This window comes from Papilio machaon, chromosome 20 (genome assembly GCF_912999745.1).
Source record: "Papilio machaon chromosome 20, ilPapMach1.1, whole genome shotgun sequence".
Taxonomy (NCBI): domain Eukaryota; kingdom Metazoa; phylum Arthropoda; class Insecta; order Lepidoptera; family Papilionidae; genus Papilio; species Papilio machaon.
This window is the reverse complement of record NC_060005.1, coordinates 4,326,685-4,354,606: the sequence shown is the minus strand read 5'-3', so window position 1 is coordinate 4,354,606 and position 27,922 is coordinate 4,326,685. Positions and strand designations below refer to the sequence as shown.

Below are 27,922 nucleotides of genomic sequence, written 5' to 3'. Positions count from 1 at the left end.
ATCTAAAATGATTTGTCTTTAAATATACATAAATGACAAATGTTTGTGTGTGTTAGGTGGGCAAGGAGTTCACCCGGCGCATGGACCTGGAGTGCGCGGAGTACGTAGCGCCGGCGGAGTTCCCGGCGGCGTGCGGTGAGCTGGGCGCTCGGCCCTCGCACCGTGATGCTGTCGTCAACGCCTGCGTCTACGTGCACCAGACTCTGCATCGCGCCAATGCACGTCTCGCCAAGCGCGCCAACCGCACCATGGCCATCACACCCAGGTATTACTGCCACATTCACCACTCGTTATATCATTAAATTACTCTATAGACGCACTTAAGACATCTGTAGGAGGACATATTCCACTAGCGTGACTACTATGTATTGAATTCATTCGGTTTAGTAGCTTGTTTCATCGTAAACTGATCTTTGTTGAATTATTTAGTTGTAAAAAAAATATAATAACAAGGACAAGGTAAAACTTCAAATCTAATAGATGTCATAAATATTTTATAAAATGTTTTAATGAAAAATCCAAGGAGATGCGACGCGAAAGAGCCAACCTCGGGGCCCCAACAAGCTTTCGTATTAAAGCCATCTTATGTCGGTAGAATTCGGTGATGAAAAAGACACATTGAAATAGCGGGCGGCGGTCGCTTCGCTATTTCGGCGAATTCAGGTGGCCGCTCGCTCGTTTGCCAACTTATGATATTAAAAAAAATGTAAATAAATAAATTAAAATTTAGTAAACACTGGAAATATCAAGAGATCGCTTTTTAACAAGAGTTGTTAAACTTCTTAGGCACTACCTGGACTTTATCCAGCAAATGGTGAAGCTGTACGCGGAGAAGCGCGCCGACCTGGAGGAGCAGCAGCTGCATCTCAATGTCGGTCTCGGCAAGATCGCAGAGACAGTCGAGCAGGTCGAGGAGATGCAGAAGAGTCTTGCCGTCAAGTCTCAGGTATTACATGTTCATAAAGAACTTAACAGAATAAAGTAACGGACTGTCTGCTAATTTGACATTTCATAATATTCTTGAACTTTTTTTTTTAGTAAAATTGAAGGTTTTTTTTTTTCAAAGTAATTTTAGTATTTATTTCTAAATTTAAATGTTTACTGTTAATGTTACAATGTTTTTTTATAGGAGCTACAAGCGAAGAACGAAGCGGCAAATGCAAAACTACGTCAAATGATCAAAGATCAGCATGAAGCTGAAAAGAAGAAAGTCGAAAGTCAGGAAATTCAGGTTTGATTTCATTGGATTTTTTTTTCTCAATAAAACAAACGATATTTTTTACAGTGACTGTATAACAATTCATTGCTGTTTTTGTTAGATTTTTTTATAATATGTATATACTAGCTGTCTCCCGCGACGTCCGCGCAGAATTAAAAAAAACATAAAAAGTAGCCAATGTGTTCTTCCAGACTATGATCTACATCTATGCAGAATTTCATCGAGATCCAATGAGCCGTTCTGAAGATACCTTCATACAAACATCCATCCATCCATCCAAACATTCGCATTTATAATATGAGTAAAATAATAACACTTATATACTTTACTGTTTGTACTTAAGTTTTATTTCTATGTCAGGTTGCATTAGAGAAGCAGACAAAGGAAATTGAAGCTAAACGCAGAGATGTGATGGCGGACCTCGCGCAGGTCGAGCCAGCTGTCATCGAAGCACAAAACGGTTTGGTTCCTTGTTTCATTTATATAACAAGTTATTCCTCTACCACTGTGTTGATTTTATTTAAATATATTAGTCGTAATTTCCAGTATTTTGCTTAGTAGTAAGTTTTGCAGCTTAATTATTAAGGTTCTTCTTACTTACAAGTAAATAGTTCGAGGTGATAAAGCAACTTTTATCGCTAATAGAAAAATGAGAAAAAGTTAGAAGGATCTAATCTGATATTTACATAATTTTTTACTGTAAATAAATTTAGTTTATATTTTTGTAAGCTTTACATCGTTTTTGATTAATTAGTGTATTGCTAAAGTGTTGCCAAATAATAAATTTAACGTATTTCAGTGAGATACATTAGCGTTAAAGTAAAAAACTATTTTTTTTTTTGCTTAAAATAATTAGGTAGTTAATAGTTATCTTGTCTATTCCTTGTTCCAAATGAAGACTTAATAATGTATACAATTAATTCTTTTTTATTTATAACATACAATTTCATTTTTGTCTATCTCAAAATTTTAAAAAACCTACAACATTTTTGATGAAATCGTTGGCTCCTACGAATAAGGGCCAATGTGCAAATTGATAACTTTCCAGGAGGCTCTCAAAGTTTCAACCATATAGGAAAATAGGCCGCATAGGCCTTTTTGCTTCAGCAAAAAATAACATTTACACCTGTAAATGTGTATTTTGTTTAGTGCATGTTGTTAATTGAACTAAGAGGTAGCTTTTTAACGCAAAAAAGTAAAAATCATCAATTTGTTAACTTTGGCCCTTATACGTACGACCCATCGAAATATTAAATAGTAGGCCATTAGGTATTGACGTTAATGACGTTTTTGTGTTTACAAGATTTTATTGTTGGTTTCTGAGACAAAAATCCCTGTATAAAACGGATCTTCATCCCTTTCGTTGTCTTTGACAAAACAGAGATAACAATATGTTTTATACGAAGATTATAGTCTTAGAAACCAACTGTTAGACGTTCATTTGGAATGGGACATAGCACCATTGTTGTTTATATGAACGTAGTATTAAATGTAATGGTCCCACGGAACAGCGGTGCGTTCTATCAAGAAGCAGCAGCTGGTCGAAGTGCGGTCTATGGCCAATCCGCCCTCCGTGGTCAAGATGGCGCTCGAGTCCATTTGCACTCTGCTCGGGGAAAAGGGGGACACGTGGAAGGGCATCCGGTCCGTCGTTATGAAGGACAACTTCATATCCACTATTGTTAACTTCGAGACTGAGAATATCACGTTAGTGTTGCAAGTTTTTGTCACGTTATGATAGCATGTTGTTTGAAATTATTACTACAATAACCTTTTGTATTTCTAAGATTATTTTTAATTGAATAAACAACATGCTATCTTGTTTATGTTAGCTAAAAAATATTTTATATTAATTTCTCATGTATCATCATTAGATAGCAAGCGTACATTTTCTCAGTCTTTGTATATTTATTGGCAAAAACATTGTAGCGTATCCGATCTTTAGTTATGTTATAGCGATGTATTTAGTTGACCATATTTTGTAAAGCAGTGTCGTTTAGACAGTCGATCTTCCGCAGCATCGTCGGTGAATGATTATTTAGAATTTCCTTTAATAATAATGTATATAACGCTAAGCTTGTTTGCATATGTGTCTTGTTTTAATATGAAATGTGAAATAACGCTATGTACCTCTTGTATGTAATTAATAAAACGGCAATTACGTAGGGCACACTAATAATGACATAATGTGACTAACACCGCTATACATCGCCCCAGACGCCCCGGGCGCGGCGGTCGTAGCGCACGTGCGCCGCTACGTGCGTGCGTACGTGCGTGCGCACGTGCTTGCGTACGTACCAGCGACCTCGCTAACCGCCTTTGTCTCTCTCTTTTTCGTACTGTCCTCGCTCTCGCTTCGCGCTGGTGGCGGCCGCGACGCGCACCCGACGCTCGACCCGACCGTTACACTGTACAGCCGTCAAATCTATTAAGAAGCAGCATTTGGTGGAAGTGCGTTCTATGGGGAACCCGCCGGCGATTGTCAAAGTGGCGCTCGAGTCGATATGTCTGCTGCTCGGCGAGAACGCCACCGACTGGAAGGCCATCCGCGCCGTCATCATGCGCGAGAACTTCATCAACAGCATCGTCTCCAACTTCTCCACCGAGGACATCACGTGAGCACCGCCGCTTCTATACCCCGCCCCGCCCTTGCCCTCGCCTCTGCCCCCAGCCCTCAGCCTCCAGTCCCCAGCCCTACATGTCCACGACGTCTCCTCGTTTGTGTCTTGTATTGTATTTGTCCGTTCTATCTCTCCCATTCAATGCCAAAAATTAAAAAAGTTTTCACAATTTAAATCACATTTCCCTAATATTTTTTTTCTTTACATTACAAAACAGTATTTGGTGCTTTTTATTCGTATAGTTTTGTTTATTTTACATTTTTATATTTTCATCGTTTTCCGTTTTTGAGTATAGCTTTATTTTAATAGATGCACATCATCTTTCATCCGCTTTTATTTTTTCCGTTCATATATTAAACTAATTTCCTTTGCGACCGCTCTTATTTCAACAAAATTGTAACACAATTTTTTTTTAATATAATTTTTGTGTTATTGTGACACAAGACCCCTTATGAATAATTCTACATTGTGTGAAGCTTACCACAATCCTTGTACTTCCCTATCCAATGAATTTCGTTTTTATTCTCAATGGTGGTGGCGTAGGCTTGGATACCATCAGAATTATGAAGAAGAAGATATGATTCACAGAAAAAGGGTGATGAAATCTATAACAAATAATCATCCAATCACAAAATTATGAAGCTTATGAAGTAACATAGACATTTAAAAAAATGCTCAAAATTATTTTCAAATAAAATTTTAACTAACAAAAATGAATTATTATATTTTTTATGACTGATGGTATCATTTTTAATCTCACACAGTGGCATGTTACACGAGAATGTTTTTTTTGTTTATTTTTTCGTTTATTTTTTATGGCTTAAGCGTGCTTTTTGCATGGTATCGCGAGCATACAGTTTTAAAGCGACGGGTAAAATCTTTTATATCTTTTACAATCTTTTTTTATCTCATTCGTCTTAAAGATTTTACCTTTTGCTGGACTTAATGGCATGATCTTGGTGATGGGTACCTTTTGTGTATGCAAATTTTTCTATCAACGACTTACAAATTAACAAGAATTTGCAAAATATTTTGCATAATAGTGAAGAGTTTCAAATACATTTAAGTGATACGAATTCAGTATTCACTTCATTTAAATTCATGTTGCGATTTTTTAATGCATGAATGTATTTGCCAATAAATAATATTCCATTAATATGAACACCAAGAAAGCCGTTAAAATCACTTAATGACAGACTGGCTTATTGTTTTTTCGTCCATATTCATCTTTTTATTTGTTTGCTATCTATATATAGTATTCAATACATAAGGCATTGAATGATTTCTACTACACATGTTTTTTTTGGTTGGGGTAAGTGATGTTCAATGTCCATGTGTAAAGTCAATATAAATTGTGCATGTCTTGGTTGGACGGATTTTTAAATGATTATGGTGTGGAGGTGCCTTTATCATTCATGTTTGTATTTTTTTAAGTTTAAACGTTTATGAAAATCAATATTAATCATTTTTAATATGTGCTAGTGACGATGTTCGCGAGAAAATGAGAACTCGCTACCTCAGCAATCCGGATTACAACTTTGAAAAAGTCAACAGAGCCAGTATGGCTTGCGGTCCTATGGTCAAATGGGCTATCGCTCAGGTAAATATATATGTTTGGTATATATTATTTTCTCGCTCCAAACTTTGTTTCATGAACTAATTTAATTTGAAACCTATCAAATATTTCAGATCGAATACGCTGACATGTTGAAGCGCGTTGAACCTCTACGTAACGAGCTGAAGGCGCTGGAAGACCAGGCGCAGACCAACGTGACTGCTGGCAATGACGTGCGCGAACTTATTGAACAGCTGGAGAAGTCCATCGCGTCGTACAAGGAGGAGTACGCACAGCTCATCAGTCAAGCACAAGCTATTAAAACTGATCTCGAAAATGTGCAAGCTAAGGTATATTAGAGTTGAAAAATCTTAATCTGTAAGCAAAACATGATGAATATGATAAATATATTTAAAATAAAAAAAACTTTTTGTAGAAGCGTATTTTGAAAAAAACATGAATAGAAAGGACAACTAAAAATACAATGATATTAAGAATGTGTTCTTTTTTTCTACATGTTAAGTTCTTCTTTTTCTTAATGCCACTTCACCAAAAATATGTAAAATCTCATTGAAAACATGATTTTAATTAAGTTTCCCACTATCTGTAACCAGATAAGTAATATTTATTAACTTAAATCTTGAATTAATACAGTGGTACTTTTGAATCTATACATTTTATTAACACTATATATAAAAGCACTCATAATTTATTGTTTAAGTCTGTCGTTTCTAATAATTAATCGCTTACTTACTTGCATCCAGGTGGACAGGTCGATAGCGCTGCTCAAGAGCTTGGTAATCGAGCGCGAGCGCTGGGAAGCCAGTTCGGAGACGTTCCGCTCGCAGATGAGCACCATAGTGGGCGATGTATTGCTTTCCGCAGCATTCATCGCTTACGGCGGGTACTTTGACCAACATGTAAGTTTACATCTTCGTAAAGTCTATACTTCAGTAAAATAATCAACACTATAAATATTCCTTATAAACGCTCCTTCTCAATGAGGTGACTAGTTCTATCTTTGTTTCTTTCAAAGTGAATGAGAGGTATGACAATATTGTAAGATTGCGCGTTACTGTCCAATATAAGTTGAACTTCATCATTGACTCTGAGTGTTTTTCAGTACCGTCAGCACTTATTCTCTACATGGACAAGTCACCTGGCGGCGGCGAGCATCAAGTACCGCGCGGACATTGCTCGCACGGAGTACCTTTCCAACCCAGACGAGCGCCTGCGCTGGCAGGCCAACGCGCTGCCCACTGACGAGCTGTGTGTTGAAAATGCTATCATGCTTAAGGTATAATATCAAATAATAATTTAAATGTTAACTGCTGTATATTAAATGAACGCTAAGTAACACCCTTAGTAATTATAAAAAGATTATTTTGTTTTCTTAATGTTTTTATTACAAATTTTCAGCGCTTCAACCGCTATCCATTAATCATTGACCCATCGGGACAAGCGACAGAATTCATAATGCGAGAATTCAACGAACGCAAGATCACCAAGACCTCATTCCTTGACGACTCCTTCAGGAAGAATTTGGAATCTGCACTGCGTTTCGGTAATCCTCTGCTCGTTCAGGTTAGTGTTCTTACTTAATTAATTATAAAAAAAATTACCTAAATAAAAGCAGGACGTGTGATAATTGTAACACATTATATTGTTAATTATAAATCAGAAATCTGAGAGAATGCCTAAGTTGATAGTGAATCCAACCTCAAATTGAAAGAACACTTAGAAATGTTTTGTCTTCTTGGTATAGGATGTAGAGAACTACGACCCTATCCTGAACCCGGTGCTGAACCGCGAGCTGCGGCGCACAGGCGGCCGCGTGCTCATCACACTCGGCGACCAGGACATCGATCTCAGTCCATCCTTCGTCATATTCCTCAGTACAAGGTACGTTGCACATTTTATTTCAATTATCTTCTTAAATAATACATAGTGTAAACAAAATAAAACTATTTTAAATCAAAAGTTGGCAAACAAGCAAACGGTCACCTGGATTCGCCGAAATAGCGAGGCACCCGTTGCCCATAGACATCCGTAAATGCAGATGCGTTGTCTACCTTTCATCAACGGAGAAGAGACGCACAGAAAGAGGATATTTCCCCTTCTTATGTGTTCCCTCTTTCCACTTCCCCTTACCATCCTTTCCTAATAAGAAAAGGTTGTGAAGGGGAAGAGGACTAAAATATTGCCGCACTCAGTCGTTGTCGTCGTTATGAGGTGAGGTTGACTGTACAATTTGTTAAGTTTATATTGTTTAACTTGTATGTGAAGGGACCCGACGGTGGAGTTCCCGCCGGACATGTGCTCGCGGGTAACGTTCGTGAACTTCACGGTGACGCGGTCTTCGCTGCAGTCGCAGTGCTTGCACCGTGTGCTCAAGGCGGAGCGACCCGACATCGATACCAAGCGCTCTGATCTGCTCAAACTGCAAGGTAAACTATTTATTTTATATGTTGATGGCTCGGAACATTGCACGAGTCTGTGCATAGAACAATTTTAGGTGTAAAGGGATGGGGGAGGGCTTGAGTAGCGTGCAGCTCAAGGTCAAGTTATAAAGCAACGCTTAGGAAGCGAGCGAAATAGAACTCTAAGCGAAAATACGCAAGATGTAATGATAGAAATGCTATTCTTTTAATATAGTTAATTATTTAAATAGACGTAGTTGGTAAAACTGCGGTTACCAAAATACCGATATCATACAAAATGTCTCTCTTATCTCATAATAATGAATAAAATAATTCCCTCAGGCGAGTTCCATCTTAGGTTGAGACAACTTGAGAAGTCTTTACTGCAGGCGCTCAATGACGCCAAGGGCAAGATCCTGGACGACGACTCCGTCATCGCCACACTAGAGACGCTCAAGAAGGAAGCGGATGATATTGGACAGAAGGTAAACTTCTACAGTAATTACAAATTGAGTTTGTAATTAGAGCAGAAAAAATAATTTTATAAAATTAACTAAAAACGATAATCATCGGAGCACAAGGTTTTAAAAACCTCGAATGTTTTGGTTTAATTTTTGTGGCCGGTCTGACGCTAATCCTAACTTGCCGAAATAATAAAATAAAATATAAAATTAAATATTTTTTTAAATAAATTGAAAAATAAATATGTAATTATAAATTGAACTAAGAATAAAAATTGTAATTAACAGGTGGAAGAGACCGACAAAGTTATAGCTGAAATTGAAACAGTCAGTCAGCAGTACTTGCCGCTATCACAAGTAAGTTCTACACATAGCAAAATAAAAGATAAATTATTTTTAAAACAATTGTTAAAAATTTAATTGTTTCTTTACTATTTCACAGGCATGCAGCAGTATCTACTTTACTATGGAGTCATTGAACCAAGTTCACTTCCTGTATCAATACTCGTTGAAGATGTTCCTCGACATCTTCAGCTCTGTGTTGGTGTGTCCAGCACTCAGCGGCGTCACTGATTATACAGCTCGCTTGAATACCATTACTGAGGAACTATTTACGGTAAGTTATTAATGTTTTTTTTTTATATTCCGTGGAACCGTGCTCAAGAGAGTGGTTAGTAATGAATTAGACTAAAAAGTAATTTTATGAGCCAAAGAGTTTCTTTGAATGCATTGATATTATTGGGACTGTTTTGTAAATTATTTTTGCTTTGAATTCCAAAAGGGTTATATATCAACACATTACTACTTTTAGTAGGTTCACGGATATAAGTGATGGGATTACGTTTCATTTTGGCACTAAAACAGATGGGCACAAGGTAGTTTATGATAAAAATAAGTTGTTAATTGTATTTGGTGTATCAGGCGGTGTATGAGCGCGTGGCGCGAGGTATGCTGCACACGGACCGACTGACGTTCGCGCTGCTGCTGTGCCGCATCCAGCTGAAGGGTACGGGTGCGGAGGACACGCTGGAGCGACAGTTTGCGGTATTCCTGCGCGGCAAGGAGGGCTTCGTGCCCGCCACAGAGCCACTGCCGCCGCTCACTCACCAGCAGCACGACGCCGCCGCGAGGCTCAGCTCCAGGTGACATTCTCTATATATCATGTGTCATAAGCCACCCCCAAAAATATATCTTGTAAAGACAAAAAAACTTAGAATTTTGACACAAAAACTGTGTATTTATCAATGGCAATTTAAATTTAATTCCCTTTATTTGACCATGTCTTCAAAAATACATTTTAAAGGAGTAATGAAACAATGTAATGCCTTTTTTAGGTGGTGATATTTCATTACATTTACTTTGGGGTAAAATAACTGTGTACAATATCTTACATTTAATTGATCTCAGTATGATGTGAAGACGTATTGTGTTGTTACAGACTGCCGGAGTTCCGTCGTCTGCTGGAGAAGGCGGGCGAGTTGCCGGAGCTGTCGGCGTGGTTGTCGCAGGCGGCGCCGGAGCAGTGTGTGCCCACGTTGTGGGACACGGAGCCCAGCACGCCGCCCGCGCCTCACTCGCTAGCCATGTACCGTCTGCTGCTCATACAGGTACATACTCCGTCATACAATATCTCACACTCATAGTAATTGCTAATATTGTTTTTTTTATAATTTGAAAGTATAATGAACACTTTTATATTTTTGGAAGGAATGTGGTATAATAATATGAACATAATGATGTTTAAATTTAAGTAATTTAACACAAATGTCCTGTGATGGTCAGGCGTTCCGTCCGGACCGCGTGATAGCGGCGGCGACGCAGCTGGTGAGCGCGGTGCTGGGCGGCGGGTTCATGGCCCGCGCAGAGACCGAGCTGGAGCTGTCCACCATTACCGACTCGCAGCTCAACGCCACCACGCCCGCGCTGCTCTGCTCTGTACCCGGATACGACGCTAGCGGTAACACTGCGTTAAACATACTAATATGAAACGTGGGAACGACAAAAAAACATAATACGCAGCGCATGTAGTATTGCAGCGTACTATAAGTAGATTTTTACGTACCCAATCTATATTATAAATTGTTGGAAGTTTAATTGCTTGTCATGTATATGGGATTTTTGACAGTGGTAACCCACGGTAATACATTGTCATAAGTGTTGCTTTGTGTGCAGGTCGCGTGGACGACATGGCGACGGAGCTGAACAAGCCGCTTTCGAGTATCGCCATCGGGTCCGCGGAGGGATTCAACCAAGCCGAGCGCGCCATCAACACAGCCTGCAAGACAGGACGGTCAGAATTACAACATTTTCCTTGTATTTGCCATCAAATGAAAATGAAATAATAAAATTAGCAACAAATCCATATGTTTTTTGTGCAGTTGGGTGATGCTGAAGAACGTGCATCTGGCGCCGGTGTGGCTGGTGCAGCTGGAGAAGAAGTTGCACTCTCTGCAGCCGCACCCCAACTTCCGGCTGTTCCTCACTACAGAGATCAGCCCCAAGCTGCCCGTCAACCTGCTGCGCGCCGGCCGCGTGCTCGTCTTCGAGCCCCCACCCGGCATACGCGCCAACTTGCTCAGGACATTTGCTACTGTAAGCTGTAACCTAAACATTATAATTTTTTAAAGCCATTTTGAAAACAAAAGTTAAAAGTCTTAAAGTCGAGTAAATTATTTTTTTGATTTTAACTAGATAGTGTTATTCTCAAATTTTAAATGGTTAAGCGCTAAAAAAGAAGCTTACGTACAAATGACTCAAACTAAGATATTACGTTTGTCAACATAGGTACCCGCAGCTCGTATGATGAAACAACCTTCAGAAAGAGCAAGACTATACTTCCTGTTAGCTTGGTTCCATGGTGAGATATTTAATTTACAAATTAAAAAAAAAAACATTTTATTATTTTTTGAATGATTTAATGTTACATTTTTTGTATCGCGTGTGCAGGCATCGTACAGGAACGCTTGCGTTACGTACCGTTGGGTTGGGCCAAGTACTACGAGTTCAACGAGTCAGACCTCCGCGTCGCCTGCGACACGCTCGACACCTGGATAGACGCCACTGCCATGGTAATTAAACTTTATTAACATTAACTTTATATTAGTATTTGTTTCTGTAGAAATCGCCAGGAAATTATTGTCACACGGAAGACACGCTTATCGTTGAGACGCGGAAACTAAAACCCCCTACTAAAACTTTACAAAAAGCCTATTTATGTTTTTCTAAGAAAAAGTTTTATTTTCGTCTATTAAATTGTATAATATATTGGTAAGTGCTTGGAGTTCCAATTAATAAAAGATCTCATTAGTTTGTTGGTTAAAAAAATTACAAAATTTGTGACCTCTGCGCCATCTTGCGGAGTATGTAGAGCTAATACCATGTGTCTAAACATTTCAGGGTCGCACGAACCTGCCGCCGGAGAAGGTTCCATGGGAGGCGCTGGTGACGCTGCTGTCGCAGTGCATCTACGGCGGCAAGATCGACAACTTGTTCGACCAGCGCCTGCTGCACTCCTTCCTCTGCAAACTTTTCACGCCAAAGTCCTTCGAGGCGGACTTCGCGCTAGTCGCCAACGTCGATGGGGTAATTGGCACTTTTTAATTCAAAATACCTTGCTAATATAAGCAAGATTTATTAACTTATATTTTTGAAAAGAAACAACACTATATTTGGACTTTATTTAATGAAAAGACCTAAATTAACGACGAAAAATGAAAGTTTATTGTAGCCTTTTCTACATTATTTATCAACATTTTGAAAATATACTTATCACAGTTTAAATATGCAGAAGGTTAGTAATGTAATGAAAACCCTTAAGAACGTATTTAAAATATTGAATGTTACGTGTGCAGGCTAGCGGCAACCAGCGTCACATCACAATGCCGGACGGCAACCGGCGCGACCACTTCCTCAAGTGGATCGAAGATCTCTCCGACAGGCAGACGCCCTCGTGGCTAGGACTGCCCAACAATGCTGAGAAGGTTACTAACGATATACGCTTGTTATCTCCAATCAGAATCTTTTTATTGTTAATTAAACAGGCTCTTCCTTAGTATCCCGACTTGTATGACGTTTTGAGCCTATATTTTAAATGATTTTTGACAAATATCTCGTAAAAAATCTAAAACTTTATGGAAATTAATATCGCAATGTAGACAGTTCAGTACAATGATCTAAAAATATTTATTATTCATGTATCATTAATAATTGTATTAAAAATTCAGGTGTTGCTAACAACTCAAGGCAGTGACTTGGTGTCCAAGTTACTGAAGATGCAACAACTAGAGGACGAGGAGGAGCTGGCCTACAACGCTGCGCAAGACGATCCTAGTAAGTTATAGCAAACAAAAATACCAGGAACTTAGTATTTCATTCATTTCGAGGTAAAAGAAAGAAGTTTTGCAAAAAAAAAAAATAGGCTGTTATTGGTTGTTGATTAAAATTGTTACGATGAACATAGAATCATCTGGTGTGATAATAAAGTAATCAATGAATGAATTTCACAGATGCTATAGTGGTTGTAGGCGATGGGCGGCCGGCCTGGATGAAGACCTTGCACCAGACAGCCACCGCCTGGCTCCAACTTTTGCCAAAGGAGCTGCCGGTAATTAGTATAATCATATATTTTTATTTATTTACTAAATTAACAAGAAGCCAATATTTATATCATTTATATGTTAATACACGGATATGTAAATGTTAAGTTTTTTTGCTTACATTGGTTTGACAGATAGTACAGAAACTTCGGTTTTAAATAAACCTTATAAATGTCATAGCCAGATACAAATATGACAATATTAATTGAACGCATTCAATAAAATTTACTTCAGGGCTATAACATAAATTTGCTACAAATAAGTCACAAAGAAATAGCAGTGGTTCACGTGTTGATGAAGTCACCGTACGTACAAATAACGTGCGTGTTGTGTTGTGCAGACATTGCGTCGTACGGTGGAGAACATCAAGGATCCGTTGTACCGGTTCTTCGAGCGTGAGGTGGCGGCCGGCGCGGCGCTGCTGCAGCAGGTGCTGCACGACCTGCGCGCCGTCATCTCCATCTGCCAGGTGATACACGACCACTTGTACTGCTTAGAACTTAATCTAATATATAAAATTCTCGTGTCACAGTTTTCGTCACCGTACTCCTCCGAAACGGCTTGACCGATTCCCATGAAATTTTGTGAGCATATTCAGTAGGTCTGAAAATCGGCCAACATCTATTTTTCATTTTTTTTTAACTGCGCGCGGACGGAGTCGCGGACGACAGCTAGTTATATATACATTTCTAAATGTTTATCTGAAATAAGCTAATCAGACATACATAAAACATATCCTCTTGTACGGATGCGAGCTTTACTATGTATGAGAAGAGTGTATGTTAGTAAACAATAACCTCCTTCAACTGTCTCTTATTAGTAACCTTGTATTTGTTTTCTGTTACTAAGGCTGTGTGTTAATGTGTGTGTACCAGGGTGAGATGAAGCAGACGAACGAGACGCGGTCTATGGTGGGGGCGCTGGTGCGCGGTATGCTGCCGGCGTCGTGGCGGCGCTACGCTGTGGCCCGCGGCTGCACCGTGCAGCAATGGGCTGGCGACTTCGCCTCTCGCGTTCAACAGCTCGCCGCCGTCTCTGAGGCGGTCGCCGAGCGCGGTGCCAAGAGACTGCAGGTATAACAACGTTACAAGTTTTATCAAACAACTATATCCGCAGCACGAAATCTAAGCTACATTTTAAACAAAACAAACCCTAACTGTAGTCTTCATACGGAGAAAAATTACCCGATTGGGGTAATAAGGGGAGGAAAAAACTCATTTGGGGTTACCCAGAATTGCTTCCAATTTGTTGGCGAACTACGGGACCTGATTTAGATGACATCTATACCTATGTTGGTTGCATACGATTGTCTAGACTTAACATCTTACTGGTTTGAACTAGTCACTAGTGTTTTATTGTTTTTTTTTTCTTGCAGAGTATACCCATATGGCTGGGCGGTCTACTAAACCCTGAAGCGTACATCACGGCTACGCGCCAGTGCGTAGCGCAGGCCAACTCCTGGTCTCTGGAGGAACTGCACTTGCAGGTATGTTCAAAAAACTGTTTTTGAAAAGTCAAATAAAAAATAAGAATTCAGAATAAAAATGTCCAAAATATTTTCAATTTTTAAAAATAAGTAAATAGACAAATTAATTTAATAAAATATTTTTAAATAATTATTTATTTACGTTTAATTATTGTTCAACTTGTGTTACGTTTGTTGCACAGGTGACGATCCCCGACCCGGGTACTCCGACGGAGAACGCTCAGACGGAGTGGTCGTTCTCAGTGACGGGGCTGAAGCTGCAGGGTGCTACCGTCAAGGGCAACCGGCTGCTGCTCACCAACACCATCATGGTGGACCTGCCCCTCACCGTACTCACCTGGGTCCGGTATGTGTACTTCACATTTTTTGGCCAAGTGTGGGATGAGGCTCTTTCAAGAGAATCGATAACCTGTTTAGTACTAGACATGACATTTTTGGAGAAAAAGATGATTACTCCACTCGGTCATCAATTTAGAAAAGGAGAAGTTTTCATATTAAATCTACAATATCGAACTCCCACAGTTAGTTAGTGTAGCTGTAACTATATTCACAAAAAAAATATATTTCATACTGGGCAGAAGCAACACCCTTTTTTACAACAAATATCTACTAACATTGATTGAGATGTTCATAAGTACAAGTCTCCTAACATTAAGTTGAACTATTTCTTTCTACTTAAAATCGCTTGTTCTTTTTTTTGACATAAGTATTTTTTTTAGCGGTCCGGAGGAGCCAGTAACCGGACAGACGCTAACGCTGCCTGTGTACTTGAACAGCGCGCGTTCAGAACTATTGTTCACGGTGCGGCTCTCTATCGCACCGGGACAGGAGCAGCACGCGTTCTACGAGCGTGGCGTCGCTCTGCTCACATCCACTGCACTCAATTAAACACCTATCACTCACAAAACTAACAAAACTCAATATCCTCAACACTCGATAAATGTATAACACTCAATAAACTCGCCGCACTCAGTAAAGTAAAAAAACCTTGTCTTGGGGACGCTTCAATTGCCTTTTTTAGTACATTACTTTCTAATCTGCGGAAAGGAATTAGTTCCATATTTTTCCACAATGAAGCGAAGGTATTTATATTCCTGGTAAAGCTATAGATTATTCTGAGAATAGAATCGTGTTTTACTAAGAAAAATGTCGATATCGATTCGAAACATTTAAGATAATTTATGCACTTTTTGTTTTATAAAAAACAATATATATTTTATTTAATAATTTTATCATAACCTACACATATTTAACACTATATTATCACACTGAATGTGCAAAGCATGTAATAAATTATAATGATAATGAAATTGTTTCATTTCTCAAAATCATTTTTAACTTTTCCCCCTTCTGTTATTTAGTCAGAATCAGAGTATAAGAAAATTACTGCGATCAAAGCAAGCTTACTCATCTTATCTATATCTATATATATAAAAGAAAGTCGTGTTAGTTACACTATAACTCAAGATCGGTCGAACTGATTTAGCTGAAAATTGATGGTGAGGTAGCTCAGAACTAGGAGACGGACATAGGATAATTTTTACCCCGTTTTCTATTTTTTATTCCGCGCGGACGGAGTCGCGGGTAAAAGCTAGTAGATAATAAAATTATTAATAATTGTTATTTTTCCATTATGGATGTTGTTTTGAAGAAATCTTACTAATGTTATAAATGCGAATGTTTGCTAGAAGGGATCTCCAAAACTTGATGAAATTTGTCAGAGATATAGAACATAATCTGGAAAAACACATAGGCTACTTATTAATTTTTTTTTAATTCCGCGCGGACGAAGGCGCGGGAAAAATCTAGTATTCAAAAAAGATCTATTCAGTGCTGATAAATTTACGGCGAAATAATTTAAGCTTTAAAACAAACTCATAAGACCTAATTTCGCTGGAAATAATCTCCATCGCAAATGACGACGGTTGTTGCTGGCCATCAGTGTTGATTGTCATTTGTTATATAGTTAATAATTTGAGAGCATGTGTAATAACGTTAATACTGCAGTTCCACCGTGGATTTTTGAAAAATAGTGGAAATGAAACAAAGTGTGTGTGTGAAATATATGTACCTCAAAGTAGCATGGTAAGTACCTAAATGTAGTTTTTTGTTTATCTTGTCTTTTTTAATGAACAAACTATTGCTTGACCACAATCATCCCTTGCATGGAGTATGTTTATTTACTGCACTTTAGAATATTATTTGGTCAGCTAATATTTCTAAAACCTATCAACTTCTACTGTAGCTGATTTACTAGATTTGTGGTATATGACATAAGATTGATGTCAATAAGTTAGTGCATCATTCATGGTGTGGCAAACCAAATTTTTAACACAAACTAGATCTCAGGATTGTCTACTTTTTATTAGTTGTAAATTAATGAACCTAATTTATAAATGAATTTGACATCAATTGATTTACGTAGGATTCTATTGAAGCATGAAAAAAAATAGTTGAAATGTGTCACTTGCACTGATTTTGTATTAGTATCACTCTTATGGGAAACTAAAACTAGTTGGTTAGTAAATTTAAAATTGTTTTAGTGGAATAAAGTTTTTAAAAAAAGTCAGAAGCAAAAATAAAAGATATATCTTTTTAAGCATGCTTTTTTTCCTATAAATGGGTACCTCATTGTGCTAGTTAAAACTAATTTGGGTACATTTATTTGGAAAATAAATAAATAATTAAAAGTGTAAGATTGTGTTCAACTGTGTTTATTTACACTTATTCTAATTCTAACTAAACAAAATTTGAAATTACTTTTTCTTTTCATCTTGCATTTCCCATGGCCTAGGTCCTCGTTTATTTTCCCAATTGTCTATATCAATTTTCTGTATCTCTTCATAAGCTTTTTCTAAAGTGACTTCTTTGGTTTTATGCAGGCCCATTTTTTCTGCTTCCTCTCTAGACACGCCTTTTACTTGTGAAAATTGATACCTGATCAAATAAATTAGGTTTATTAAACCAAACTTTACATGTATTTTAATGCAACTGATTAACCATAATGAAATTCTATCTATTGCATAGTTGATAACAACATAAATACCTTATTTGTGTCCACTCTCTTAAACCAAAGGATCCGCCAACAACAAACAATAAAAATGGTAAACCATACTTAAAGGATTTGCGATTGGCATAGAATGAGATATTTCTTTTTAAAGATTCTAAACGTGAATACAATTTCTGAGCACTGTCTGTCATTTTTGTTGTAATGATATATAAAAATTATTTAAAACATTTCAACGAGAAGTAACTTTATCAGCTGTCCTCTGTCAACAGCAAGTGTCAAAGTAATGTCATTATCAATGTCACTTTCAATGACAAAAGTCTGTTTAATCCGTACAGCCAAGTTTTTATATGAATACATAAGTTTTATATTTTTTAAAGTACCATTAAATCAATTATTTCTATATAAAAACATTGTTTTGGATAGTGTAAAAAAATAAAAATTTCATGCACGATATGATATTACACATTTCACAAATGACTAAAAATAAAGTGTACCGATGCCAACGTTAATTTCGTGAGCTCGCACATCGCACTTATAGACTGACTAGTAGAGAATAGCGTATTTTTCTAATTTCTATTTATTATACTGAGATATTCCTACAATAATGCAATTTATCCTTGTAAATAGATCGATTACACTTTGTAACATTTCTGAAATGTTTTATAGAAATCCTTCGCTATATTTATAATATCTTTTTTCTGAAAAGTAGCGAGACGGAGGTGACAAGGTGGTAGATAATGAATCTACTATTATTGTAATATTTCATATTAATAGTTCCTTTTGAATGAAAATAGCATAAATCTTGTCTTTTAAATAAAGAAGTAAACAATGTTTTTGCTTTTGTCCGCAGCATACTGCAGCGGCGCTGCTGCTGGCGTGCTGTAGCGTTCCATTTGTAATAAATCATTGTTGCTTTTATTTATGCCGCGATTTCGAAAATGTTTTATAGTTTCGTTGTTCATTATAGTAATAAGATTCACCACAGAAGCTGTGTACCTAAAAATGCATTTATTTCACAGGCTTCTTTCACTTATATTTACGACCGTAATTTATGATTTCGGTAATTTATAGTCAGTAGAAGAGAAGAAGGAGGTTTGATTCTTTTATGTGTGCGTTTACCGAAATGAGAAGTATTAGAGAATATTTAATATAATTATTATTTATTATATAATATAAGAAACCATTACTTTAATTTGTGGCCTAACAATTCTATTTACAACTGGATAGTAAAACTAGCCACCTATTTTTACCTTTAATTGAGAAAAAGAATTATTGATGCATTATAAAAATAACTATTATACCCTCACAGAGAAATTCTGCAAATGAAAAATTGCAGAGAGTGTACAACACTCAGTAGTTTTACGCTAAAAGCATTTTCTTGTAAACAACTACGAAAAACTATAGTGAAATAAAACACAAAAGAGAAGGCATACTTTTTTAATTCATGCATAAAAATTATGAGATGAAAATAATTCATGAGCGTAGAAAAGTTTATTTTACGAACTAAGAACTTTTGACATGATAATTAAAAATGGAAATATAACCTTAGACTTATTTAGTAGTCGTCTAACCGGGGTTAAGTTACGTGAAAAACTCGTAACAAAACGTCATCATTTAACGTCATTGTTTAAATTAAATTAATTGCTGCTAGCTACTAGTTTTATAGTTGACAAAAGAAAATCTATTATTAAAACTATGTTCAATAAAAAGTCTGATATTAATGCCCTAATCGATGGACGGATACTGTACGGTTTTACGGCTTATCTCTAAAGTCAGTATGAAATGCCGACAACATTAAAAGTTTTTGGGAGTTGATCGAGACGAATTATAAAGTGGATTGGTAAATCTCAAGCGTAAAACCCAAATTAGAGGATTAAATGGTTATACATTCATTGCTACATTTATTTCGAAAAATCTTTGTTAATGTCTGAATGAGGTATAAGTTAGAAATATTCGTCGTTCGTCGCGACTGTAGCTAGAAGCATATCCTGTTAGTCACTTTATTCCTAAACCTTACTCATTTTTAAATCAATTCTGTATCGCTTTAGACAGTCTCTATGGCTACTTTATTACTTATATAAATTTTTTAAAACATATTTACGTGTTTAGTTGTGATCAATATATTTGTGCGAGTACTTAAGAGACTTTTAGTGTTATATTAATTATTAAACTTTTAATATTTATTTTAAGTATTTCCGCTTTGTGCGTTGAACAAAGCAAAAATTGAATAAGTTGTTTTTATGACCTGTAAAGAAAATAACTTGTTAATAACATAATCTTAAGCACACTTACGTAAATTTTGCCTTTATGGAAAGGCGGTATATAAGGGGAAAGTTGTTAGGTCTAAGTGCATTAGTTGCTGTGCTAACAATTCCATACTTTGACACGCATCTATAGCTGTTTTCATTGTTGCACGAATAAATCATTAAATGAAGGCTTTCTAGTGAGATTCTAGTTAGAGTATTCGGTGATTCACAGGTTGAGTGGGGCACTCGAGGTTTTAACGCCTAACTTCGTTTTCCACTTACTTATTTGTAACCTTTATTAGATTGGCCATCTAAAACTTTTTTAATATGGTTTCTACAGTGAATACTATCTGAAAAATCTTACATACAAAGGGTTACGAAATCGATAGAACATTACATTGCAATGGTCCTACCAATAAAAAAGTCCCGTAAGTAAGTTCAATCATCTTAAAGGCCTTGAGGACGAGCGGTTTTTGAGCTTGAATGCAAGCTATCAACACCATTTGACCTATCTTCTTCCCTTTAAGTTGGTATTCCCAAAGACACTCGTGCCAGCCGCAATAGAAAATAGAATCAGCCAATAGAGCACTCTGCGGAAAAAATAAATTTAATTATTCTCCTATTCTCCCGAAATGTTTCTGAGGGTACTTTAACAAACTTCCCCGAAGACTTTGTTTAGCAAAGTTTCAAATTGGGATCGTCTGCGTCTTGTGCAATTTAACCACAAAAGATTCAGGTGTCTGTGAAGAGGAAAACCTCGATAAAGTTTTGTTCACTAAGACACTGTTTGTTATCCTTCTCCTTAGTTTGAGAATGTTTATCTCTCACTTGCTTTTCAATCAGTTTCAATGAAGTATCAAGTGGCATATATGTAAGTAGTTATATCAGGGATAAACTATGCATATTTAAAGAGCAAAATTATAACCTAAATTTTTTTGGGTATTTTTGGCTAAAGGTTCAATGAGTTATTCTGCGTCTGTGAGTAACAATTTTTACCTGGTATGTAATTTCTCCAGCATTGCAAAGAAATAGACCCAAAAGGAAAAAAAGGGCGATGACGAAAAACATTATCTTCAACTTTCCAACGAAGGTAAGATCATCAGAAATCTGTATTCAAGTGATAAAGTTTAGTTTATGACATAGTGGTAAAAAAGCAACAAAAATAAATTGGTCCTGCTGAGATTCTTATAATTTTTGGTACGATTTCGGAGAAAAGATTAGTCAAGGACAGTTTCGAGGATATTAACAGTAGGAAATTCAAGCAAATTAACACTATTATAATTCATATTCTAAGGCAAGATTTTCTTACAGCAATTTGCAACAATAAAGACACAGCGGAACCGGAACTTTGAAATAACTGTAACGCGATTACAAATCCAAAGCCTTTATCAATGTCCTTCAAAATTCTGAAAAGCAACATTTATAATTTAAAAACATACGATTTGATATTAATTATTAATATTTCCTTGTTTATTATTGTACCTCAAAAGTTCCTTGTGGACCTTAAAGCCTTTTATTAATCCAGTTGCTAAATTTTCAACAGCCAATCTACGATTAATTTTATGCATTTCTTTGAAATCTTCGCTTATCTTTTCAAAATATCTTCTCAATGTTATTATTTTATATTTGAATATAATAAGATTGACCATTGTAAATGCATCCACCGACATAATCATTGTCAACATCATCATGAACAGTACAATCGTGCAGTAAATTCTAAAAACGGTCGCTGGAATCGAATCATCTTCGAAAGAAGGATAATATGTTACGATTGTTACAAAGTGAGAACCTGAAATAAAATAAAATATTAAATAATTATGCGTACGGAAATAACGTTCAGTAGATATAACTTAATGATGTTATTAGATTAGCATTTAAATGGGTTAGAAATAAGTGTGGACATGTCATGAGGAGGATTGCATGTCTTAAGGGGAACTCAAAATACAAATGTCTCAACAGGAAGAAAGAAATAGACGTAGCTTACTTTTTAGGTGTAGCAAGAAATAGTGGATTGCGAAAAATATTACATGATTAAGAAGGGAGTGACGATTAAAAGAGGAACGTCCTGGAGGACGTAAACTTGGTGCGCCAACCATACATACACTATACTGAGTAACGATTTTAGCTGTGCTAGTACAGCCAGCGTAGGTCGAGATATTTATGGCGCCTTCTTATTTTTACCATGCCTTTGAGGGTGGGGGGAGGCTAAAGAGGGTTATTTGAAACATTTTGCGGCCAGACATTCGCAATGCGTTGCTACCTTTAATCGACAGTGGAGGGGAACGCACAGAAAGAGCATTGTACCGCCCCATACACGTAGCCCAACCGCGTCTTAACCTAATGCAGGCCCTGGCTATACTCGTATTTATGAGATGTCTGTATTTTTTAATTGTGTGAACTTAAATTTTAGTAAACTTACCTTCCTTAACTTTTCTTAATCCTTCAAATACAAAACAAGCCGCTGAAAAGTAGACTGCTACAAAATATGCAATAACATTAATTTTAATATTGTAATACTTCTTTTTCTGCAAAGATGTTTCTTCGAATTCTTCGCAGACACTCACCATATCGTAATTTAACTTACGAATAAGCTCCTTGTTGCCGATTACGGAAAACATTTTTATCATTACTATCGTGTGACTTACCGCGAAAGTCACACAGTCACCTTTCTCGTCTTTAGGGAAATCCCCCAAGAGAGCAGCAAATATTTCCAGTACCGTCATAGATCCATAAATAAAGAACAAAAGTACGTTGTAGATCCGATAAATCATTTTACGATCATCTCCGACGTCCTCCTCGTACCAGAAATTACCAAAGCCGACAAAATAAATTTTCTGGCAGAAGCTTTTTAAAATATTAAAATCTTTCATTTTTGTACCTCTCAAAGCCAAACTATCTAGAATACTGTGTAGTGTACGTTCTAAGTAATAATCAAGTAAACTTTGTAAGTGAAAAAAATTACAAGGAAAGTTTTTTAAGAGTGTTAACTAACTACTTAAGGCTATAATGATGTGTAATTTTCTTTGTTCTTTCTTGCGGTCGTTATTTGCCTTAATAGAAGTTTCGAGAAATTAATAGGATTTAAAAAGTTCTCCGTCACGGTTGATTGGTTGTGATATTTTACATAAGGGATTGACCATTAATCACGCGAGGCTCGTGTGCATTTAGTAATATCATGAGCCTTATACGAGTAATCGTAATTAACTTTTCTAAAAGATAGAAGAATTTAGTTTGGCTATCGATGGTTTTATTTTTGGCAGTCATTTAATGGTGGAACTAAATCTCCATTAAAAGAAAAGGTTGTAAATGTACCCCCAGTCCAGAAATGATTCGAAAATTTTAACGTGTTGCCATTATATATTAACAATTAATACCAATATAGTCCTTATTGATTTAAAATAAAGTAATAAAACGATTAACCTCAAATCAGCGATGTATTGGCGATTTGGCCAATGTGCTTAGTCTGGTTATTTTAAGACTGTACAGACTTGATTTAGGACAGAAAAATATTGAAACGGTTTTTCGGCAGTGCATATTAAAACACATGCAAAAATAGCTAAATTTAATAAATGAAACGCAAAAAATAATACTGCGTTATTTTCAAAACCAAGCACAAAAAATATAAATGCAAATGTTACATAAAATATTCACATTGATAAAATTTAATGCAATAATATTTTTAACAAACTCCGATTTTTCAGAATCATGAAATGTTAGTATTGGGAAATGTAGGTGTTTGTTTCTAAATCCTTATTTATCGCTTTGCAGAAGTTAAAGAAGCCAAGAGGCACGCTTCGAAACTTCGTTCTATACTCGCGTCGCGTATCGAATAAATTTTCTATTGTGTTTTAGAACTTACTTATATTAAATGATCAGCATATTGTTTTATGTTGTTTGTTAACGTATTGGGTGATATCATACGCAAGTACTCTTAGTTTTGCCTAAGACATTTTCTTATCCAAAAAATAATAGAGATAATGGTCTTATTGTACGGAAAGATAGTAGGCATTTTAATATGGATGGCTACTGAGGTGGAGAAAGATCGAAGCAAGTATGTCTGGATTGTGTAAGAGTGGATATGGGTAAGAGGGGAATGAATTCAGATTGTTAGAGTTGTATGGAAGAGTAGTATAGTCTGTGGCGACCCCCGTTAGGAAAAGGGCAATAAAATGATAATTTTGTAAATTTAAGATTTGTGCGAGTTACATACAGTGTCATGGATTATGTAGCCTAAATCTAGGACACCGTGTACCGGCAGCCCTGGAGCGAAAGCTTTAGAGCGCGCTTGGATTAATTGTTGCAGAAACAAAATATTCAGAGCACTATTTCGACAGTTTATTAAAAATAAAACAAAAGCCTTTGCGTGTTTTCACCGTGCGGATCAATTTAAAATGAATTTTTAAAAACTAAAAATGTCCTTTTTATTTTAAGATACGTTTTGTTTATTGTTTTGTTAGATATTAAATATCCCGTGACTAATTACACTGTTTGCTTTATCTGTTTTAAGACGGTTTTTCTCTGATAAATCGTTGTGTTCTTGTTTGGTGATGTCAATGATTATTTGTATTTAAAAAAAATATTGAAATTCTGCTTTTAAATATAGTTTAGCAAATTGAACCAAATTACACCTGCCTAATATGATCAGTTAATATTTAAAATAAAAAATACATACTTATACCATCGCACTTTATTCTCGATGCAAAGTTCAATCCTTTGGGACTGGAGTTACAAATTACACTTCGCTTCAGTGATTGCGCCTACTTTTTTATATGCAGAGTTAAGTGATACGAATAACTGAATGGTCGGATTAGGGACTGGATATTTTACTAGAATTAGTATGTAGCATGAATTCCCGACAATCATACCCAGTAATATTTATAAACCAATAGAGCAAATAGAGCAAATTAAATTTAATTGTAATCCTCCAATTTAATATAACTTCTAAAATTTAGCTAAAGTCACCTTAGTCCCATTAACAAATCAGTAACTAGATCACAAAAGTTTGAGTGTTTTATTATAAGGTTGGCAAAAGAGCATGCGGCTATCCGAAATCGCAGATGCGTCGTCTACCAAAAATTCAACGGAGAAAGGAACGCACAGAAATGGTATATTTCACCTTCCTATATACGTCACCTCCTCCGCCAAATCTACTTCTCAGTCATTCTTAGAAGAAAAGGATGGGAAAAGAATGTGCATAATTTTTTTTTAAGGAAATAAGAGGTATAACCACAGTGTTTCTATGGTGGAAATCAACAGCTAAAATTTTAATAGGATATTTTAACCCTTGTACATTTTTGGCCAAGTCTCGGTCTAAAGAACTGTAATCGTATAATGTAGCATGTATTTCATATTTATTAATTATATTTATTAAAATGCGTACTAAATGAAAGCTCGGATTATATTTCAATGTGTACAATGTTTTACCTTTACTTGCCAACATACGAGTACATGAAAAATTTAATATTAATATGAAATATTTTATCTAACTCACCATTACGCTTGGTTTATCAAAATATTGCGTTTGTTTGTTTAAATTTTATTCGTACAATATTTATAATACGAGAGCCCATTTCAATTCCTCTTTAAACAACATTCATCCAGTTTTATGAAAAAAAAAACATATTTCTAAATTTGCATAAAATGTTGTATTCCCCAAAATGCATTTGTAAAATTTTTACTGAAGTCTTATTTTTACAATTAAAAGTACGTATAATTATTAAATAATTTAATAGAACGCTTTATACTCATGCTTTATACTTAATATACTCTCTATATAAGCCACGAAGACCCATTCATTCATTTAATAGCTTCCGAAGCTACCTGGCTTTACTAATATAAATTATAATAATACTAGTATCATTTAGAAATAAAAAGATAAGTAAATAAATCCTTACTTAATATTATAAATTCGAAAATAACCTTGTCTGTTTGTTTGTCTGGTAAGGTTATATATTATGTAGTCATGTTTTATAATTTTAAATAAAATAATGAGCCTAGCTTATAATTAAAAAAGCTACTAGAAGACAGTAACTCGTAGGGCACAGCTAGTTAAAGTATAAAAGCACCAAAAAAACATGCAATAAAATCTCAAACTTCAGTCAGTTAAACCGTTTTGTTCACAAGAGTTAATTACACACATAACATATACCTGCGAAAAACATTAACTTTTTGTCAGTCGGCTAAAAATAGCTCAAGTATTTATGTAACGTAACAAGTAAGGCATTAGCCGTGCAATTCGATTGCCATGGCACTTCCATACAACATGTCACTTCTTTTTGAAAGAGAATGTAAGGACATTATGTTTTTTTATTATTATGTCAACAGTGGAAACCGATCCTTAATGCAGACGTGTTTTAACAGGATAAAACAGTGTTTCCGAGGCGCTGTAAGTGACGCGGCTTTACGACTTAATTCGTGCTCGTAATGATTTGAACGCGCCGCCTTCACCCGGCAAATGCGACGGCCGTAAATATTCCGCGAGCTCCAATCTAGATTCCAACGAAGTGAACTCATTAAAGCAGAAAAAAAATGGTCGTCAACCCGCGAGAGACACGAAACATCTCCGTGAATATTTTAATTTCTAATTTATAAAACTAAGTAATGAGACTTAAGATCGTTTGTTAAAGAAAATCATTGTTACGTTATTGGGCAAAATTTTAACTTTCAGTTAAACTGTACAGTGACCCTAGCACGTATATTTGTGATAATTGCCATCGTATCGTCAACTATAAAATTTATATCAAAATTATGGGGCATAAAGTACACCAAAAATCTTATACTAATTTTGACATAACTGACGATGTCGATTATCATAAATATTCAAATTAGGCCCAGTATTCGCAGTTTTGCCCACAGGAGTGCGATTTAGCTGAACAGTCCGAACTAAATTATTAAAAAAAAAATCGACAACAGACAAAACTATTTAAATGTTTAGAGTTCAAAAGGAAACGTAAGAAGGATTCCACAAAATAATAGCTGTCTGAAATTTGATTTAAATGGATTAAATTTATCCAAATGTTATTCATGTAATAAAAAAATGTTTGCGTCATCCTCATAATTTAAACTAGGTTAATATTTTCTCGCCAAGGGACCGTCAATTACTGGACCAACAAGCAAACTTTGCTAATATTTGTTTTTGCTTTAGTTACATCTACTCTAAAATGAGGCTATTAACTTTAGCTAGAAATCCGCATATCTCAGTGTAGCTATATAAATAAAGTAAAACTACTTTAAAATAAATACCTTAAATGTAATGCCTTAGTAGAAACAAGTAATAGTTAATTAAAATAAATATGACGCATTGACGTAATCTCTTGTGACGTTCTAGAGAAAAATGCGATTCGAATCACACCTCTTTCTTCCATTCATTTTACTGTATCTAATTAAAAATAACTCAAATCATATGAACCGTTTACGCTCACGTGTTTGATTTATATAGGTAAGTGACCTCTGTCGTAATTTGTTAAATATATTTTATTATATCGCCAACTGATACAAAGATATCGTAACTGAGGTGTAAGTATACGTGATTGGCATTGTAATATGCAAAATATTATTCATAAAAAGTAATAGTTAACATTAAGATATTTTGTTCAAAATTGTATGGCTAAAGGTTTGTGTTCTATGCCTTTCTAAAATTCTGGGCAGATGGGGTACTACTATTGGTAGATGTTCTTGAAGCGCCAGAGACGGAATTTTTTTTTAATTTATCTGAAACTTTTTGCTAGCATTTTTATGATATTTTTAATTTTGACATTGCTACGATTAGGCTAATAAACCCTTTTGAAAAATATTCGGTCAGTTGTGATTTTTATTTATAACTGAAATAATAATAATAATAATATGATGTTTTATATTTGAGGGAATATTACTGGCATATAAGAAATTGTGATAAAAATTCAAATTATGCTTTTTAAAAAGAACATTAACATTTCATCGTGACAAAAGTTTTAATAGCGCGAAACTTACATTAATTTTCTTTTATAATAAATTACAGTTTGTACAGATTTAATTGATTTTAATTAAAAAAAATAATAATTTAATAAACTTACTTTAAAGTGCGAGATTGTTAATTTGATGTTTAAAAAATGGGTGGCAAAAGGATAAGAAATTAATTACACTTTGAAAATATAGGTGCCCAATTTTTTTGTAAAGGAGTTTATTTGACAATCTCAAATTACCGGAGTTTTTTTTTATAATCGTACAATTTTCGTCATTAATCTCTATGCTTTAATACATAATTAATTTAAAAAAGAAAAAACACTTCTGTCACTTTACACAATACTCTTTTGGAATATTATCAAATCTTG

The 27,922-nt window shown here is 35.6% G+C and overlaps 3 protein-coding genes across 4 annotated transcripts in view; 1 reads left to right on the top strand and 2 right to left on the bottom strand.

The window, feature by feature from the left end:
* The window catches only part of LOC106718526 (dynein heavy chain, cytoplasmic), a 50,145-nt gene extending 34,897 nt beyond the window's left edge, over nt 1–15,248 (top strand). For both annotated transcript variants that reach the window (XM_045682754.1, XM_045682753.1), the window contains 31 exons: nt 57–265; nt 787–946; nt 1,130–1,231; nt 1,580–1,679; nt 3,636–3,834; nt 5,323–5,440; nt 5,530–5,745; nt 6,160–6,315; nt 6,519–6,692; nt 6,815–6,979; nt 7,161–7,297; nt 7,682–7,842; nt 8,158–8,300; nt 8,565–8,633; nt 8,719–8,892; nt 9,198–9,418; nt 9,715–9,883; nt 10,059–10,233; nt 10,449–10,566; nt 10,655–10,868; nt 11,061–11,133; nt 11,223–11,344; nt 11,673–11,858; nt 12,128–12,256; nt 12,500–12,605; nt 12,782–12,879; nt 13,212–13,340; nt 13,747–13,944; nt 14,247–14,357; nt 14,540–14,703; nt 15,077–15,248. In XM_045682754.1, coding sequence (XP_045538710.1) covers nt 57–265; nt 787–946; nt 1,130–1,231; nt 1,580–1,679; nt 3,636–3,834; nt 5,323–5,440; nt 5,530–5,745; nt 6,160–6,315; nt 6,519–6,692; nt 6,815–6,979; nt 7,161–7,297; nt 7,682–7,842; nt 8,158–8,300; nt 8,565–8,633; nt 8,719–8,892; nt 9,198–9,418; nt 9,715–9,883; nt 10,059–10,233; nt 10,449–10,566; nt 10,655–10,868; nt 11,061–11,133; nt 11,223–11,344; nt 11,673–11,858; nt 12,128–12,256; nt 12,500–12,605; nt 12,782–12,879; nt 13,212–13,340; nt 13,747–13,944; nt 14,247–14,357; nt 14,540–14,703; nt 15,077–15,245 — 4,665 coding nt within the window. In that variant the 3' untranslated portion in view covers nt 15,246–15,248. The remainder of the gene's footprint in view (nt 1–56; nt 266–786; nt 947–1,129; nt 1,232–1,579; nt 1,680–3,635; nt 3,835–5,322; nt 5,441–5,529; nt 5,746–6,159; nt 6,316–6,518; nt 6,693–6,814; nt 6,980–7,160; nt 7,298–7,681; nt 7,843–8,157; nt 8,301–8,564; nt 8,634–8,718; nt 8,893–9,197; nt 9,419–9,714; nt 9,884–10,058; nt 10,234–10,448; nt 10,567–10,654; nt 10,869–11,060; nt 11,134–11,222; nt 11,345–11,672; nt 11,859–12,127; nt 12,257–12,499; nt 12,606–12,781; nt 12,880–13,211; nt 13,341–13,746; nt 13,945–14,246; nt 14,358–14,539; nt 14,704–15,076) is intronic.
* Nucleotides 15,249–17,061: 1,813 nt separating this feature from the next.
* Nucleotides 17,062–17,628, bottom strand: LOC106712513 (cytochrome c oxidase assembly protein COX16 homolog, mitochondrial). The gene is made up of 2 exons (XM_014505110.2): nt 17,404–17,628; nt 17,062–17,294 (listed from the first exon to the last, which is right to left on the bottom strand). Exons 1-2 carry the CDS (start codon nt 17,556–17,558, stop codon nt 17,114–17,116), a joined length of 336 nt encoding a protein of 111 aa, XP_014360596.2. The 5' UTR covers nt 17,559–17,628; the 3' UTR covers nt 17,062–17,113.
* Nucleotides 17,629–19,552: 1,924 nt separating this feature from the next.
* On the bottom strand, nt 19,553–22,498 carry LOC106712494 (odorant receptor 47b-like). Its single transcript, XM_014505089.2, has 6 exons — nt 22,033–22,498; nt 21,096–21,402; nt 20,923–21,019; nt 20,610–20,720; nt 20,027–20,203; nt 19,553–19,612 (listed from the first exon to the last, which is right to left on the bottom strand). The coding sequence occupies exons 1-6, from the start codon at nt 22,481–22,483 to the stop codon at nt 19,553–19,555; spliced, it is 1,203 nt and encodes a 400-aa protein (XP_014360575.2). The 5' UTR covers nt 22,484–22,498.
* Nucleotides 22,499–27,922: the final 5,424 nt, after the last annotated feature.